The 17,999-nt window shown below is 40.8% G+C and overlaps 1 protein-coding gene across 2 annotated transcripts in view; it reads right to left on the bottom strand.

The window, feature by feature from the left end:
- LOC141144549 (collagen alpha-4(VI) chain-like) overlaps positions 1-17,999 on the bottom strand; it is a 418,531-nt gene that overhangs the window by 285,000 nt on the left and 115,532 nt on the right. For both annotated transcript variants that reach the window (XM_073630331.1, XM_073630330.1), the window contains exons 4-6: positions 6,464-7,072; positions 4,930-5,517; positions 1,898-2,494 (exon numbers count right to left, since the gene is read on the bottom strand). In XM_073630331.1, coding sequence (XP_073486432.1) covers positions 1,898-2,494; positions 4,930-5,517; positions 6,464-7,072 — 1,794 coding nt within the window. The remainder of the gene's footprint in view (positions 1-1,897; positions 2,495-4,929; positions 5,518-6,463; positions 7,073-17,999) is intronic.

Genomic DNA, 17,999 nt, shown 5'->3' with positions numbered 1-17,999 from the left:
TACATGTCTTTGGTAAAAACATTGGGATATACACTGGAATTTTTATACTAGTATTGGCGGCGATCAGCGACATATAGTGGGACTGTGATAGTGATACTAACTGACACTTTGTGGGAACTGACTAACTGCCACTGACATCACCAGTGAAACTAATACAGTGATCAGTGCTAATACCATACACTACTATTCACTGTACTAATGACACTGGCTGGGAAGGGGTTAACATCTAGGGGCAATCAAGGAGGTTAATTGTGCGCCTAATAATATGTAATGTGTATAACCTCCCTGGCGGTATGATTATTTCGGATTTTAGGTGCTGAAAGCGGTACCATTATTTTGCATGGAAATTTGGCGTTTTATATTGTAGGTCTGTAAATCTTAACAATAACACACTTAAATCTGTCCAAACCAGAGTCTAGTAGATATCCCGGGTATGATAAAGTTTGAAACACAAAAACATAAATTATAATATAATAAATAAAAATAAATAATAAAAAGAAAAAAAATAGTAATAAAATAAATTTCCCCACAATTCACTATCGCTCAATTCTGCAAGTGTTCTAATTTACTATCACTGTTTTCTAGCTGGTCTAAAGCCACTTTTGACGTAAAGGGACACTTTTTGGTTGCTATGGACAATCTCCAGTTTCCAGGCAGAAAGAACAGTGTATATCATGTAAAATTGCATGCAGGGCATAGGACAAAGCACTGGGGACAAAAGGGATGTGAAATCATTTCATACAGCACTGTAATCTGTAAGATTACAGTACTGTATGGGTTATGCTTTTGACATTTTTTTGAATTTGCCGCCAGGCTCCGCCCCCGTGCGTCGCGCCGCTCGCAGGGAACGGAGCCTGGCACAGAGAGGCTTCGGGCGGAGGACAGAGCCCTCGGACACTGCGGGTGACATCGCAGGATCCCGGGGACAAGGTAAGTAACGCCGCCCCAGGATCCTGCAATGCGATCCCGAGTGTGGCTCGGGGTTACCGCTAATGGTACTGAATTTTAACCCCGAGCCACACTCGGGAAAACCGCCAGGGAGGATAATGTGTGCTGCTTTTTACTACTGATCAATATGTTTCTGATCTCTGCTTTGCACGGAAAATAAAAAAGCGGTCGTTCCCTCTGTACAGAGCACTGTGTTGATTATTAACACAAGACTCTGGGCTGTGATTGGACACAGCCGATCAGCAGGTCCCAGCCATGAATCATTGGCTGGGATCTGCTGACAGACTCTCTGCTATGTACAATCACAGGGTAGGGAGGCAGGCGTGGGAATGCGCCCGAAACCCTGAAGCAAGCAGTGTTGTACAGGTACATCCCGGTGTCTGTAGCTGCTACCTGCGGCGGGTTGGCAAGTGGTTACAGGCATACCCCACTTTTAAGTACACAATTGGGTTTATTTACTAAAGCTGGAAAGTGCAAAATCAGGCTCACTTCTACATAGAAACCAATTAGCTTCTAACCCCAGCTTGTTCAATTAAGCTTTGGTAATAAAACCTGGAAGCTCATTGGTTTCTATGCAGAAGTGAGCCTGATTTTGCACTTTCCAGCTTTAGTAAATAAACCCCATTGTGTACTTAAAAGTGGGGTATGCCTGTAATTACAAATGGTATTTCTGTAATATGCAGCAGGAAGGGGGTTAATGTACTGCCACTGGTCACTGATGCATTAGTGACCAGTGATAGTTAATTAACCCATTTGTGCTGCATTAGTGGCACCAGTGTCAGTGTTAATTAACCCAGTTTTAGCAGCACACTGCCGGCATTTCTCCTGCGCCCCTCTTCCTCCAGTAAATGGTGCCGCCCAGGGCATATGCCCCTTCCGCCCCCCCGCCTGTACTGGCCCTGGATGGAACTATAGACTGTATATTCATAGAAAAGTTAATTTGCTGTACCTGCTGGAGCATCTGGTATCAAAGCAAACTGCAGCATTTCCTGAGTGACAACAGTATTAATTATCTGTTGCTCTACATCTCTTATGCCTTGCAAATCCCTCAGTTGGAAAGCAAAAGGATTTGTTGCTATTTCTTCTAATTCTCTTTTATTTGAGTTACGAATTCCAACTGCAATCGCTGTTACTCCAATGCTTTTTAGCTGCTGGGCATATTCATTGACAATATCTTGAGATTTTGCAGATGTTATGATAACTGCAAACTGTGATAATCCTTGGTTAATGCGGCTCCCAGCTTCTTCTACAAAAAAGGTTGTGTGCAAGTAATCTAAAGCACTTCCTGTATTTAGAGGGCCACCTCTAAAAGCAATGGTTTGAATGTGATCTGTAACTTCTTGCTTGGTGTCATAGGTGTTCAGTAGGAACTCAGTTTGTGCTGCCCCACTGTACTGTGCCAGTCCAACACGATATTTATTAATACCCACATCAAGTTGCTCAATTATTCTTGTAATGAAAGCTTTGATTTGCTGAAATACCGCAGTTCCAATGCTTGAGGAAGAGTCAACCAGAAATACAACATCTGCATAACGTTTTGAAGATGCTGAAAAAGATGAAAACCTATGTTGTAATATGTACAATAACATAAACTCAAACTCTATCACTGTTGACAGATTTTATATTGGAACTTATTTTAGACTTTTTTTTTTAATTTAAGATGTAGGCAAAGAGGTTTCTACTACTTTACTTCAACAATCAAAATGATCAATCATTTCTGCCATTCAAGAACATCCAGAAGCAGGGTTTCTTTCTTTCAAACCTCATTATCTTACCAACTTACTCAGTTTGAAAAGAACTAATTGCTGGATATCACTCATAAGCAGGAAATGTTTTCCACTTCCTAATCACAATTTACATCTAAACCACTGACAAACTAGCATGACCCCACAGAAGTTTTAAAACAACGCTCTCTGTGGGAAAAACTCTGTTCATTGGTTCCCAGCAGATAAGACACAAGTACGAACTATAGTCATAGGCACAGAGCACCTATTTATTACCATCAAGACCATCAAAGTAATCTTTGTTAAAGTTGAGGAAACTGATTTGAGGACAGAGTTGGCCAGATGACATCAATTCTTTCAAAATAAATCATGATTTTCTTGAACATGTGAATAATGAATCAACTGAAATTGCTGGGTGCACCAATTACCAGAATTGCTAAGCCATGGCCCGAAGCATTACTGGGTGTTTGAGGTGGATCACTGTCCTGAGTTTGCTGAATTCGCTATCCAGGGGTTCCCTATCATGCCCTTTGTTCAGTGTTGTGTCTAAAAGAGTCATAGGTGTAATAGGCGGTCTTACCATTACCAATTATCTGAACATATGTGAGAACATTTATGCATACATATATGCTGTATATGTATGCATATTATGTGTATATGTATTGTGCAGTGGTGTAAAATGTATTTATTTTAAATATATTTATACTCAATGCAGCTTCAGTTAGGTATTGCTGCTAATGACCCTCTTTGGCCAATGGTCTTTGGCCATTAGCCTATCCATTTTGTATGTAACTTTCATAGTCATACATGCCCAGTTTCTCCAACACAATACTTCAGAGAAAAAAAAACAGAAATGTAAGCTGCCTTTGGATAAAAAAATATTCTCCATGTATTTCCATCTGAGCACCTTTTTATATGTTAACATAAAAAAATGTTGATTTGTATGGAAAATTACTAGATAAACGTTCCGCCAGTTTCATAGCATTTACTACCTTGGCTAGGGTTGATGATCTTAGTTGCTAACTAATTTATGGATATATCTTTCCAGCTACATAAAACATCTTATTATTAAGAGAACTTATGCTATTGTGTACTGTCAACATGTGTAATATATTTTTGCATATGCATTTTGAATAGTTTCTCCTTTTTTATTGGCTCAGCATTGGTAGTTGTAGTTGGTAGTTGTTAAATGTTACATGTTCTACACATGTGTATGATCTTATTTAAAGAAATATATTGCTAAGGAATGATTAGTCTCATATTTGTAGGTTGTTTTGCCACTTCCTACTGAATATTCAACAAAATGTAGCCAACTGTGCCAAGTTTTTTAATTCTGCCCACCAAACAATTATGTGTAGGGATTTTGTAGTTTTTTGGAAATAGCTTCAATATTTCTGTGAGATCTGAATCCAGCCTATATGTTTTCTCATATTGAGTGTGGCTAAGCATAGGTTGTTACTGTTTCTGTCAGATGCAGTTGAGCATGTTCCAACAGTCTGTGTCAGAGGGGCTAATTATGTGTGCTATAAATGTTTAACAACCTTGCCTTTCAATAGGAGTTTGACCTGCCACATGGTCTTTTTCTCCCTGGGTTTAGACCCTGGGTGGGTGGTGTGGGCTTAACTCTTGGGAGTTGTATGATGCAGAGGTATTCCCTTCTGAGACGCTATTGAAGATGCTGAGTGGCTGAAAGAAAGTAATCAGCCCTGAAGAAGCACCTATGGCTGTCCTTCACTACAGAGGTGGTGGTGGGTAAAGAACGAGAGAGAAGTATACAGTAGATCTTTCTCAGCTCTCCAGTCTTGGAGGGATATGATCAAGACACAATATAAACTGAACATCTAAAGAGCTGTAGTCTTAAGGGGTAGCTAGAGAACATAACACATGAGAATAGGCAGTATGGTACATTTGTACAAAAGACTGGAGTCTGTGTTGAGCAGAAAATTTTCAGGTATACTCTGTCTCCTTACTTTCCTTTCCCACTCTCTGTACAGTTCATTTTCAAAGAGACTGGCACATGTACCCTGCATGAGTAGAAGCAACCCTGAGATGGATGCTCCTGGAACTTTACAGTATGCAGGATGTTCACAATGTAACCTGTTTTGCTATCTGCTGGTCATTTGCAATGTCTTCCAGGGTAAAAAACATGAAAAGTATACATACTGACCCTCCTAAAGGAAAAGTACATGAATACATTTGCAAAGTATTACAACAAAATGTTTTTGACCACTTGCCAGATAGCAGACAAATTGCTCACCTCGAATTTTTGTGGCAATGTTGGAACATACATTCTTCAGGAGTCTTGTATTCACATCTTCTGCAGTATCAAAACTCTCTTGAGGGTAAATAAACTTCCTACTTGGTCTACTAGCCACCTCCTGTAACTCAGCAATGTCTTTAATATTATGACCAGTGACATAAACATATATGCCTCTGGATTTTAATTCTTTAGCTGGCTGTTTCACCTCATCAGCTGATTTGCCATTAGTAACTACAACAAGAAATTGAGCAATGTTGTCTGTGGCTCTGCTGCCTGCTGATTCAATAAAGAACCTGTTATTGACTATTTCTAGAGCCCGTCCAGTATAGGAAGTGCCCCTTGTATAGGATAAGCTTTGTATTCTCTCCAGAATTTCACTTTTTGTGGAATAATCATTAAGTAAAAAGATCGCATTAGTCTCATCACTGTACTGGGCAAGTCCAATGCGAACTTTGTTGATGCCGACATCTAGATTGGATACAAATCCATAAAGGAAGTCTTTCACTTTTTGGAAAGCTGAATCCCCAACTCGTGTGGAGCTCTCTACAAGGAAAACAATATCTGCCTGATTGGCACCTCTACAACCTAAAGAAAAAAGAAGAATAATTTATTAATAAAATACAATTGACCATTATTGCTAGTTACACTGAAAAGTGCAGTTACACTTTAGGAATTGATTTAAGAGTTAAAGCTGAACTCTCTGCACATTTATTTATACTGCTTTTTAACCTCAAAGAAAGCAAATCCACTTTTGTGCACCCCATGCCTCTGCAAAATTGGATACTGTAGTAAAGTAACAGTGACATCATCACTGTGATGCACAGAGTTTGTGCAGAGACCAATAGTCCACATGCTACTGGCAGCCCACAGAAAGCTACAGGGGATGGATACAGTAGCAAACCCTCTGTACAAAGAGAGAGGTAGAGAGCAGCAACTGGTCATTATTCCAGGCAGTGTAGAAAGCTGGTTTACTTCACAGATCTGGAGGAAATATAACTATGTCGAGGCATAGATCTGTATGTTTATTATGCATAAAGATTTTTTTAGAATATTCTAATGCAGACAGTGCAACCTGGCTGCCATATGTTCAGTTGTGGCAGCATTACCTCGAGGCACTTCCTGTATAATGGTATAATAAAAACAATATGGACCAATAAACATGTCCATGCTTTGTGTGATCCCCAAAGGTATTTGTTTAATTTCTGTTCTACTCTCCTATTTCTAGTTTCTATTTCACTTTACTAAAGTGAAAGAATATGGCACAAATGTAAGCAATGCTTTATATCCCCGGATGGTTCAGTTTCTGCAATTTCCTTACAGATGTTTATAATCAGGGAAAACAGATGAGTATAATGAAAGTTAAATGCATTCTGTGTCTAGAAATTCAATCTGCAGACTTAAGATTGAGATAAAGAGAAAGATGACAGGACTGAATAATAATGTACTTAAATGCATTCTGTGTCTAGAAATTCAATCTGCAGACTTAAGATTGATATGAAGAGAAAGATGGCAGGACTGAATAATAATTTACCTTTGGCGATCTGACCAATCTGCCTGGTGGCTTCTTCTACCGTGGTGCACAGAACCTGAAGCATGTTTTGGGAAATGCCCTGCAAGGCTGTGAAGTCAGCCACATTGTAAACGTGCTTCTCATCTGGATCGCTGGCTATGTCATTAAGCTCTGTCAAGAGAGCATCCTTTATACCAATAGCATATAAAGTGATGTCTGCATCTTTTACTTTCTTGGATGGCTCCCTTATATTATCTTGAGATTGTCCATCAGTTATAACAACGGCTATTTGAGGTACTCCATTAAGAGCTCTTCCACCGGCACTTTCTGTGAAGTGATTATCCAACATAAACTGAAGACTTTCTCCAGTTTTTGTGCCCCCGCCTTTGTACTTCAAGTTCTGTACATACTGTAATATGTCATCTTTTTCATCATAAGAGTTTAAATAAAATTCTGTACGAGGCTCATCACTGTATTGGATAAGGCCAATTCTGATCTTATCTTGACCAACATCGAAGCCATTTATCAAGGTGTACAAAAAGTTTTGCATGCTTTTAAAGTTTTCTGTTCCAATGCTCCAGGATCCATCCACAAGGAATACAATGTCAGCAATGTTTGCTTCCAAACATACTGAAAAAAAAATAACAAAAGTTATTCCTGCATATGATGCTGTAAGTCCCACATGTTTTTTAAATGTTACTAAAAATGTGTCAAATAATCAAAGTGCTGGCTTCCCCACTAAAATGTGTTTTCATTTTTGTCTTTGTCCATATTGTAGATATTTGCAATCACTTCCTGTTCTGGCAGGAAGTGAGGGGAAATCTTTTCAACATGGAACACACAGGGTAATAATAAAAAACCCAACGCTTTCTTGCTTTATCCAATAACAAAAAAACATGTTTGCCTGGAACTGGGCATCAAGGAGTACAGTATGTCCTCCATCAAAGACCATTGTATCAGGATATATATAGCTATATGATATTCTTTCAGACATTCATTTGCAATTGTGAATGGGAGCTTGGTATCCCTAAAGAACTATTTGACGACTATTCCAATTTACCGGAGGGTTGTCAGCGGCTGGCTGTAGGAGGACCATAAATTGTGACTAGATTTATATGTCTTTGTATAACCCCTTCCCGCCGACCGTACGCATATATGCGTACTCGGCTTTCCGGGGTTATACCGGGATGATGCCCGCAGCTGCAGGCATCATCCCGGTACCATTGTTTACAGCGGGCGATTGGCTACCCGTGTATAACAACCGATGCGGCTAAAAGCCGCTCGGCTGTTATACCGGAGGAGCGGGAGGGGACATCCCCCCCCTCCCGCCACCTCCCGCCGCTGTTACCGGTCCTCCCGTGCGATCGGGAGGCCCGGTGTCCGTTAGGCTGCCTTCGGCGGCTGGGGGCGGACTGGAACGAAGCTGCGAGCTAAATTCTCTGCTAAAAAAATTATATATAATGTTTGGGGGTTCTAAGTAATTTTCTAGCAAAAAATACGGATTTTAACTTGTAAACACCAAATTTCAAAAATAGGCTTAGTCATGAAAGGGATAAACTCTAAGGTATGTGGCAACTTAAGTTGATCCATTATATCTACTGATAAATGGAGATTCAAATTGATGTTTATAACTTTTCTTATTTTAGTGTTCGGCTGCAATTTTCCTGAAGAAGCGGGCTATGCCCCGTGAAACGCATCTGCATCTAAACTACAGCAAATTTTTCATCCCCCACTGAAGTGGGGTCAGTGAGAATAAACACTAAGATGAGCATTAAATTGATTGTTTTTTTTCATGTTTGTGTTAAATGTACACAATTTAATATTTAAAATTTGTATAAATAAATCCTTTTGATATTTTTTACCCTACTAGTACCGTCAAAGTCCTTCCAATTAAGCTTGTTAGGGTTGTTTGTGTAATGTTTCAGGATGAATTGACTTTAGGTGCCCACAAAGGAGGTTTTATGCAGGTTTCTTTCTCTTCGCAGGTAAAAGATTTGGGCCCATTTACAAAAGATAGTGAGGGGAATTTTTCTAGACACACTTTAAAATTCCCTTAGGCCTCCAATTGAAATATGTCTTTACATGTGCCAAATTTTTGTACAGGTCAGAAACAGGTACCTGAATCTGTCAGAGGCTGACACCAAGGCTGGAGTGCCCATACAAAACATTTGTTCCTAAGTGAGCTCCCTCCCCAGCCACTGTGTCCACCACACAGACAGATATATGGCCAAGGAGGTTGGTAGTGGAGTGGGTGGAACCTGAAACCATTGTCATTATATAGTTCAATAGTGGATTTGAAATCCGCCCACTGTCTGCTGTTAATCAAATGGCCAGGCATACCTGATGGGGAGCTAGCCTCTCAGCTCCCCATTAGGTTCTGCCTACCCAACAAACCCTATGGCTGTGAAGGTCCACTTCCTATGTGAGCTTGTCATTCCCCAAATAGGGGCATTGCCATATTTGCGTAATTACATCTCCAGTATTCCTGTCTCCTTTGTTTGCTTGTAGCTTTCAGCCTGGGTATCTCCTAGCCAAAAGCTAAATGAGGCTGGGGATAGAGCCCTATGCAGAAAGCTGATACATTCTTGACAGCTTTCATGCACATACTGTACAAACCCCAGTCTAGGCACTGGCATATCTCTGTATGTCAGTTCAGAGCTGGTCTTAATTATCACCAGTCTGCTAACCTGTCAACTGGCAGCAATTCTTCAAGAATTTGCTGCAGCCATAGTGACTGGTTACTAAAGTAAAGGTAGTAAGAACTACCTGGATTTTTGCAATGTTTCTATAAAGTTACCAAAATGCGTGCCTGAATTAGGTACAAGTAGTTTTAATGGGAAATACCGCCAGAACATTGTTTTAAAACTTTATTGAATTCCCCAGGGTATGTTTAAACCTCTGCAAAACCTCCAATGTAGAGTATTATTATTGACGACATACTATGAAATATTTAAATGTAAAAATGTATCTTTTTATAAAATTAGCCCCATGGTGCGTTTAGTGTTATCCAGCTTGTTAAACTGTCCACATATATTCATGTTCAGTAAGAAGAATATGACACCAAAATTTGATTCAGCCTGAAAATTTTGAGAAAAGGTAAATGTGCCTTTAGATTTCCAAGTAAGTCATGAGTAATTAAAGTAATTAACCACTTCAGCCCCAGAAGGATGTACCCCCTTCCTGACCAGAGCACTTTTTACAATTTGGCACTGCATCGTTTTAACTGCTAATTGCGCGGTCATGCAATGCTGTACTCAAACGAAATTTGCATCCTTTTGTTCCCACAAATAGAGCTTTCTTTTGATGGTATTTGATGACCTCTGCCATTTTAATTTTTTGCGCTATAAACGGAAAAAGACCGAAAATTTTGAATAAAAACAATATTTTCTACTTTTTGTTATAAAAAAATACAATAAACTCAATTTTAGTCGTACATTTAGTCCAAAATTTATTCAGCCACATGTCTTTGGTAAAAAAAATGTCAATAAGCGTATATTTATTGGTTTGCGCAAAAGTTATAGCGTCTACAAACTAGGGTACATTTTCTGGAATTTACACAGCTTTTAGTTTATGACTGCCTATCTCAATTCTTGAGGTGCTAAAATGGCAGGGCAGTACAAAACCCCCCCAAATGACCCCATTTTGGAAAGTAGACACCCCAAGGAAATTGCTGAGAGGCATGTTGAGCCCATTGAATATTATTTTTTTTTGTCCCAAGTGATTGAATAATGACAAAAAAAAAAAAAAATTACAAAAAGTTGTCACTAAATGATATATTGCTCACACAGGCCATGGGCATATGTGGAATTGCACCCCAAAATACATTCTGCTGCTTCTCCTGAGTATGAGGATACCACATGTGTGGGACTTTTTGGGAGCCTAGCCGCGTACGGTGCCCAGAAAACCAAGCACCGCCTTCAGGATTTCTAAGGGCGTAAATTTTTGATTTCACTCCTCACTACCTATCACCGTTTTGAAAGCCATAAAATGCCAGGACAGTTCAACCTCCCCCCCAAATGACCCCATTTTGGAAAGTAGACACCCAAAGCTATTTGCTGAGAGGCATGTTGAGTCCATGGAATATTTTATATTTTGCCACAAGTTGCGGGAATATGACAAACTTTTTTTTTTTTTTGCACAAAGTTGTCACTAAATGATATATTTCTCAAACATGCCATGGGCATATGTGGAATTACACCCCAAAATACATTCTGCTGCTTCTCCTGAGTATGGGGATACCACATGTGTGGGACTTTTTGGGAGCCTAGCTGCGTACTGGGCCCCGAAAAACAAGCACTGCCTTCAGGATTTCTAAGGGCGTAAATTTTTGATTTCACTCCTCACTATACCTATCACAGTTTCCAAGGCCATAAAATGCCAAGATGGCACAACCCCCCCCAAATGACCCCATTTTGGAAAGTAGACACCCCAAGCTATTTGCTGAGAGGCATGGTGAGTATTTTGCAGCTCTCATTTGTTTTTGAAAATGAAGAAAGAAAAGAAAACATTTTTTTTTCTTTTTTCAATTTTCAAAACTTTGTGACAAAAAGCGAGGTCTGCAAAATACTCACCATACCTCTCAGCAAATAGCTTGGGGTGTCTACTTTCCAAAATGGGGTCATTTGGGGGGGGGTGCCATCTGGGCATTCCATGGCCTCTGACACTGTGATAGGCAGTGAATTCAAAAATGTCCACCCTTAGAAACCCTGAAGGCGGTGCTTGGTTTTTGGGGTCCCGTATGCGGCTAGGCTCCCAAAAAGTCTCACACATGTGGTATCCCCATACTCAGGAGAAGCAACAGAATGTATTTTGGTGTGTAATTTCACATATTCCCATGGCATGTTTGAGCAATATATCATTTAGTGACAACTTTGTGCAAAAAAAAAAAATTGTCTTTTTCCCGCAACTTGTGTCACAATATAAAATATTCCATGGACTCGACATGCCTCTCAGCAAATAGCTTTGGGTGTCTACTTTCCAAAATGGGGTCATTTGGGGGGGGGTTTGAACTGTCCTGGCATTTTATGCACAACATTTGGAAGCTTATGTCACACATCACCCACTCTTCTAACCATTTGAAGACAAAGCCCTTTCTGACACTATTTGTTTACATGAAAAAATATTTTTTTTTGCAACAAAATTACTTTGAACCCCCAAACATTATATATTTTTTTAAAGCAAAGGCCCTACAGATTAAAATGGTGAGTGTGTCATTTTTTTTTTTTCACACAGTATTTGCGCATCGATTTTTCAAATGCATTTTTTTGGGGAAAAAACACACTTTTTTTAATTTTAATGCACTAAAACACACTATATTGCCCAAATGTTTGATGAAATAAAAAAGATGATTTTAGGCCGAGTACATGGATACCAAACATGACATACTTTAAAATTGCGCACAAACGTGCAGTGGCGACAAACTACATACATTTTTAAAAGCCTTTAAAAGCCTTTACAGGTTACCACTTTAGATTTACAGAGGAGGTCTACTGCTAAATTTACTGCCCTCGATCTGACCTTCGCGGTGATACCTCACATGCATGGTGCAATTGCTGTTTACATTTGACGCCAGACCAACGCTTGTGTTCGCCTTTGCGCGAGAGCAGGGGGGGACAGGGGTGTTTTTTTTTTTCTTTATTTTTTTTTGCTTTTTTATCTTATTTTTAAACTGTTCCTTTCATTTTTTTTTTTTAAATCATTTTTATTGTTATGTCAGGAAATGTAAATATCCCCTATGATAGCAATAGGTAGTGACAGGTACTCTTTTTTGAAAAAATGGGGTCTAGTAGTCCCTAGATCTCTCCTCTGCCCTCAAAGCATCTGACCACACCAAGATCAGTGTGATAAAATGCTTTCCCAATTTCCCAATGGCGCTGTTTACATCTGGCGAAATCTAAGTCATGAAATGCTCGTAGCTTCCAGTTTCTTAGGCCATAGAGATGATTGGAGCCATTCTGGTCTCTGATCAGCTCTATGGTCAGCTGGCGGAATCACCGGCTGCATTCTCAGGTTCCCTGTTGAGACAGGAGAGCTAGAGAAAAACATGGAAGACGGTGGGAGGGGGGACATTCCCTCCCACTGCTTGTAAAAACAGTCTAGAGGCTAATTAGTCACTAGAATTACTTTTACATGAAAGCTGACCGCTGGCAGAAAAGAATGATACCAAGATGATACCTAAATCTGCCGGCATCATTCTGGTATAACCACTCAAAGTCCAGCAACATACCAGTACGTTGCTGATCCTTGTTGGGCATATATTGTAATCTTTTTTTTTCATGCAGCCTGTGAGCTGAACAAAAAAAAGAGATTGATCGGTGGGTATGCCCACCATTAGAATACCTCCCTTCATCCACCCACTTCTAATGATGGGCATACATGCACCATTTATATATGCCGAAGCATGGGGGCATCCAGTTAGGAGTAAGTCGCTCCTCCGCCCCTGCTGCCCCCATGCTTCTGCATATATCACCTCCGCTGGAGTCACGGCTTTATATATCGTGGGAGCAAACGCTGTTGCTGTCAAGATAAATAAATCCGCGCTGCAGCTGAATGGCGTACCTGAAAACAAAAAAATGGTTAACAATAAAACACAGTAAACAGTAAAGTATAAAAAATTGCATACCTGAAAAGCAAACATGATAAAACATAACAATAAAACATTGCAGAATAGAATACAGTAAAAAAGAGCAGAACAATAGAGAGAGAATAGAGAGAGAGAGAACAATAAAATGACAACTATTTTTGTTTTTTTTATTTTATATATTTTTCTGTGTTTTTTTTTTTTACACTTTTTTTTGTAACTGTAACTTTTATAACTTTAACCGGTTCCAGGTTCAGGTCTCTCAAAATGCGATGGCATCTTGGGAGACCCTGTGAAAGTGTGTCTAGTCTGTGCAATGCTGTACCCTACGCTAATACTCAACTAGTGTATGGTAGCGTTCAAAACATTCACCAATGCATAGACCAGGATTGTTAGGACAGGAGGGACAATAATAACGGGTGTCATGCCTATATCCGCGCTTGCTGCAGACACGACATCTTTTTTGGGGGGGTTCGTTGGGTAGGGGTACTCGGGAGGACATAAAGAAAATGCCTCCCATGCAGCCAACTGCATTTGGTTGGGGATGTGAATGGGGGAAGTACGGATGCTGCAGAAGTGGTGGGTTCCCAATTAGGATTGGCGAATGCAGCAGGAAGGGCATTATGGGCACGACCAGCCTGTGTTTGTCTTCTTCTTGGTGGCAGCGGGACACTACTTGTGCTTGCCACCTCACCAGCTTGAACTGCACTATGGGACTCGCCACGTCACCAAGTGTTACTGCAGTGCTGGTTTGACTACGACCGGGGTGTACTAGGCCACTGGTGCTTGCCAGTTCACCAAAACGCTACCAAAAAAACTGTTAACGATCGCAGGGATCAGGCCTGACTCTGCGAACGCTGCAGTTATGCGTTTAGTGTTTTGTAAGTGACAGTGATCGATCGATACTGCACTTGGGTGGGCTGGGCCGATCTCGCTAACACTGCCTTTTTGGGAACCCTAAACTGCTGGGGACGCTAGTATAGATCTGATCGGATCAGATATTGATCCGTTCAGATACTATACCACTAAGGGAGGTGTAAGGTGCATGCGTGGGTGTTAGCGCTACTGGCACTAACCTAACACTGCCTGGGGCTGGTGCTTGCCAGTTCACCAAAACGCTACCAAAAAAACTGTTAGTGATCGCAGGTATCAGGCCTGACTCTGCGAACGCTGCAGTTATGTGTTTAGTGTTTTGTAAGTGACAGTGATCGATCGATACCGCACTTGGGTGGGCTGGGCCGGGCCGGGCGGAGGGGCAAAACGCGGGTGCTGGCAGATATCTGGGCTGATCCAGCTAACACTGCGTTTTTGGGAACCCTAAACTGCTGGGGACGCTAGTATAGATCTGATCGGATCAGATATTGATCTGTTCAGATACTTTACCACTAAGGGAGGTGTATGGTGCGTGCGTGGGTGTTAGCGGTACTGGCTCTAACCTGACGCTACCTGGGGCGACGCAGACCCTATCTGACCCTAAAACCTAAGTTATATCACTGCCGGGCGATCAGGGGGCTAAACCTTTATTAGGTAATAAACGGCAGGTGCCCTGACACTATAAAAAATAAACTAACTAACCAGCGTCACCCGTAACAGTTATACGGTGATCACTGGTGAAAGGGTTAACTAGGGAGCAATCAGGGGGTTAAAATCTTTATTAGGTAGTATATGGGGGTCCCTGTCACTATAAAAAGCTGACGGCGAACCTATATATTTACCTCCCTAACTAGCGTCACCAGTGACACTAATACAGCGATCAGAAAAACGATCGCTTAGTGAAACTGGCGACAGGGGGGGGATCACGGGGTTAAAACTTTATTGGGGGGGGTTAGAGGGCTACCCTAGACCTAAAGGGGGCTAACCCTAACTGCCCTACCACTTCTAACTGTCACAAACTGACACCAATACAGTAATCAGAAAAAAAAACAACTGCTTGGTGTCACTGTGACGGGGGGGGGGGTGATTAGGGGGTGATCAGGGGGTGATCAGGAGGTGATGGGGGGTGTAAAGCATGCCTGGTGTGTTTTACTGTGTGTGTAGTGTTTGTGCACTTACATCGATGTCTTCTCTCCTCAGCGCCGGAACGGAAAATACCAGGCCCAGGAGCGATGATATCACTTCCTCTGCCGCTGTTTACTATACAGCAGCAGAGGAAGAATCTCATTCGTTGGGAGCGATTGCGAGGGGGTGGCCCCGAATGAGTGGTCTCCCCCTCAGCCTGGATCACTCCCCTAATGAAGCCGACTGCCTCGGGCGCCCGCGGGAGGCAGATCACGCACCAGGTACGTGATTTTGAATGCCCGTGCCATTCGGCCGCAATATATCTGCGTTAGGCGGTCGGCAAGTGGTTAAAGCTCTTTTTTTTTGTTTGTTTATTGATAGAAACAGAGGGTTGGAATCTCTCTCAGGTTTTAATGCTGTCTTTGTCCCCTCTAGGGAGATTCACTTTCTCTGTCATTTGTCTGGGACAGAATATCTGCATAAATGCAAAACTTTAAAGCTGAACTACAGGAATTCAGCCACTTTTTAATATGTGCAGGCACTCTAGAGGTGAGTCCAATGAGGTGCGTGGCACCTTCTGGACTTATAGATTTTATTTCTGACATTTACGGTTTTATGATAGCTCGTAGTACATATACATGGGGCTCTGGAAGGTGAGATGCAGCCTTCCCCACACAGCAATGCTGCCCACCCCTTCCATTTGTTGCTCATTCACAGTGTTTATATAACACAAAGCACTCTGTGATTGGGCAGAAGGGGGCACAGCAGCTACGTGTGACTCTGCAGCTACAGGGGTTGAGACCAGAAAGTCCAGCATTGGATCTCCAGTAGTATGCAACAGATTCACTACCTGGAGATCCACACAACTGTCTGCTGTAAATAAAAGACAGGCACCTCATTGGACTTTACTCAGAATAAGCCAACACATGTTACAATGTGGCTGAAGTCCTGGAATCCAGCTATAAATCATTATGTAGAAATTCACTCTCACTTCATGTTGCATGTATACAAAAGAAAATGAGGGGAAATTTCCCAAAGTGAGACACAGATGACAAAAAAAAATGATAGTTTTGTAACAATTCTCTACACCTAAAAATATGGTTACCATTCACCCCCTTTTGCTGAGCACACTTCACATTTTGATGAGTTTGTGCTTTGTGTGTTACTTACTATTACCACTTTAAACCCTTCCACTGTTACCGAAATGTGGCCACACCCAAAATTTACTGCAGCATGTTTATACTGCCCCTACAGGAGGATATGGACAATGATAAATATAAAAATGGTGACCAGCCTTGTGTAACCCCTCTTTCTCCCAGCATGCCCCAGTTTTGTAACAAAACAGTACCAAGAGCAAAATCATAAACACAGAGTTCTCTGTTCTTCAATGAGCTCAGAGAAAAGGATTTTATGGAGAGTATAAAAATCCAGTTTTCTTTATTTTCCATTGAGGGGCACAGGATTCAGGGACAATTTGGACATCCAAAAGCCATCCAACTGAGGGGTGGGTAACACAGAAAACAAATAAATAAAAAAGAACTGTGGTGAAATCTTCCCGGATCAAAACAAAAAGGGGGCCACACCCGACGGAGATGGGTGGAATGTACAGACTCAATCGGATAACAGCATAAAAAGACCACCTCAAACAGTTTGTAGATGAGGTCTTGATTAAAGAAAAAAATTATCTTGTAAAACCCAGTAATTTAGAGAATCAGTAGAGAAAAGTTGTCCATCTTCCTAGGACACTAGCAAAAAACTGAAGCTTTCTAGGAGTGGTTAAACCAGACTGGTCAATGTTTTGTGTTTCCCAGTTTCCAAATCCTCATGTAGGTGGCAGTATACCCAATTGTTTCTGAATCCTGTGTCCTCCAATGAACTCCAATAAAAGGATTTTACGGTGAGTTAAAAAAGTTGTCCATCTTCCTAGGACACTAGCAAAAAAAACTGAAGCATGCTAGGAGGGATTAAACCAGACTGGTCACTGTTTTTGTATCCCGGTTTCCAAATCCTCATGTAGTTGGCAGTATAACCCAATTTTCTCAGAATCCTGTGTCCTTCAATGAACTCCAAGAAAAGGATTTTACAATGAGTACAATAATCCAAAAATATTTTCTATTGAATGTGGTCATAGGTTAAGGTAGGTTCTTCAGTCCTGAACCCTGTGTCCCTCAAACGAGAATGCAAAATAGATACATTGTGAACATTTCAGTTAAACTTCCAAAGATGATTAAATTCTTAAAATATCTCAGATGTTAAAAGACATTTCTGGAAGCAGACACATTCATTAAACTATAACTTATCCTCAAAGGTTTGAAAGTAAGAAGTCAAAGCAACAATAATAAATCAGTACTTGGTTTGCTGTAAATAATTACAGCAAAATAAGATTAGACAATATCCCCAGGGTTTTGCAGTTCTTTAATTAGCCAGTAAAGGATGGTATTAATTGCCTTTTTATACTCTTTTCTGGCATTAAAGAGCAATGGAAAAAACTGAAAAAAAAACATGTTCAAGGTTTTTTTTAAGAGTGCATCATGTATATTTTGCATGCAATGAAAACACAGCAAAAATAAATAAAAAAACAGATATTACAGTAAATGAACAAACTTGTGCATTCAGAGGAATTGTACAGTTATCAGGAACACAGCTGAATTGTATGTACACAGCTGTTTAGCCTTTGTTTGCCTTTCAGAGATGCCACAGGAAGTTCTATCCTAGTTCCACATTTAATTTAAATGGACCACAAAAACTGAGTCATGGAGCTCAACACTATTGATTTGGTCCTCGGCTTTTGGCTAGGAATGAGATTCAGATTTGCGGCTACTAAGTGTTTGAGGCGAGTCCCGCAGGTTCAAAATTAGTAGTCCAAGTAAATTCATGTGCAGATTTGCCCAGCAGAACTTTTCCTTAAACCATAGTGCACTTACATGGCCTTTGAACTATGGCCAGCAGGTTTGAAAGGGACAATGGAATGGGGGGGGA

Source organism: Aquarana catesbeiana, linkage group LG05 (genome assembly GCF_042186555.1).
Source record: "Aquarana catesbeiana isolate 2022-GZ linkage group LG05, ASM4218655v1, whole genome shotgun sequence".
Lineage (NCBI taxonomy): Eukaryota > Metazoa > Chordata > Amphibia > Anura > Ranidae > Aquarana > Aquarana catesbeiana.
The sequence above is the reverse complement of the archived record's forward strand: the minus strand, read 5'-3'. Positions and strand labels throughout refer to the sequence as shown.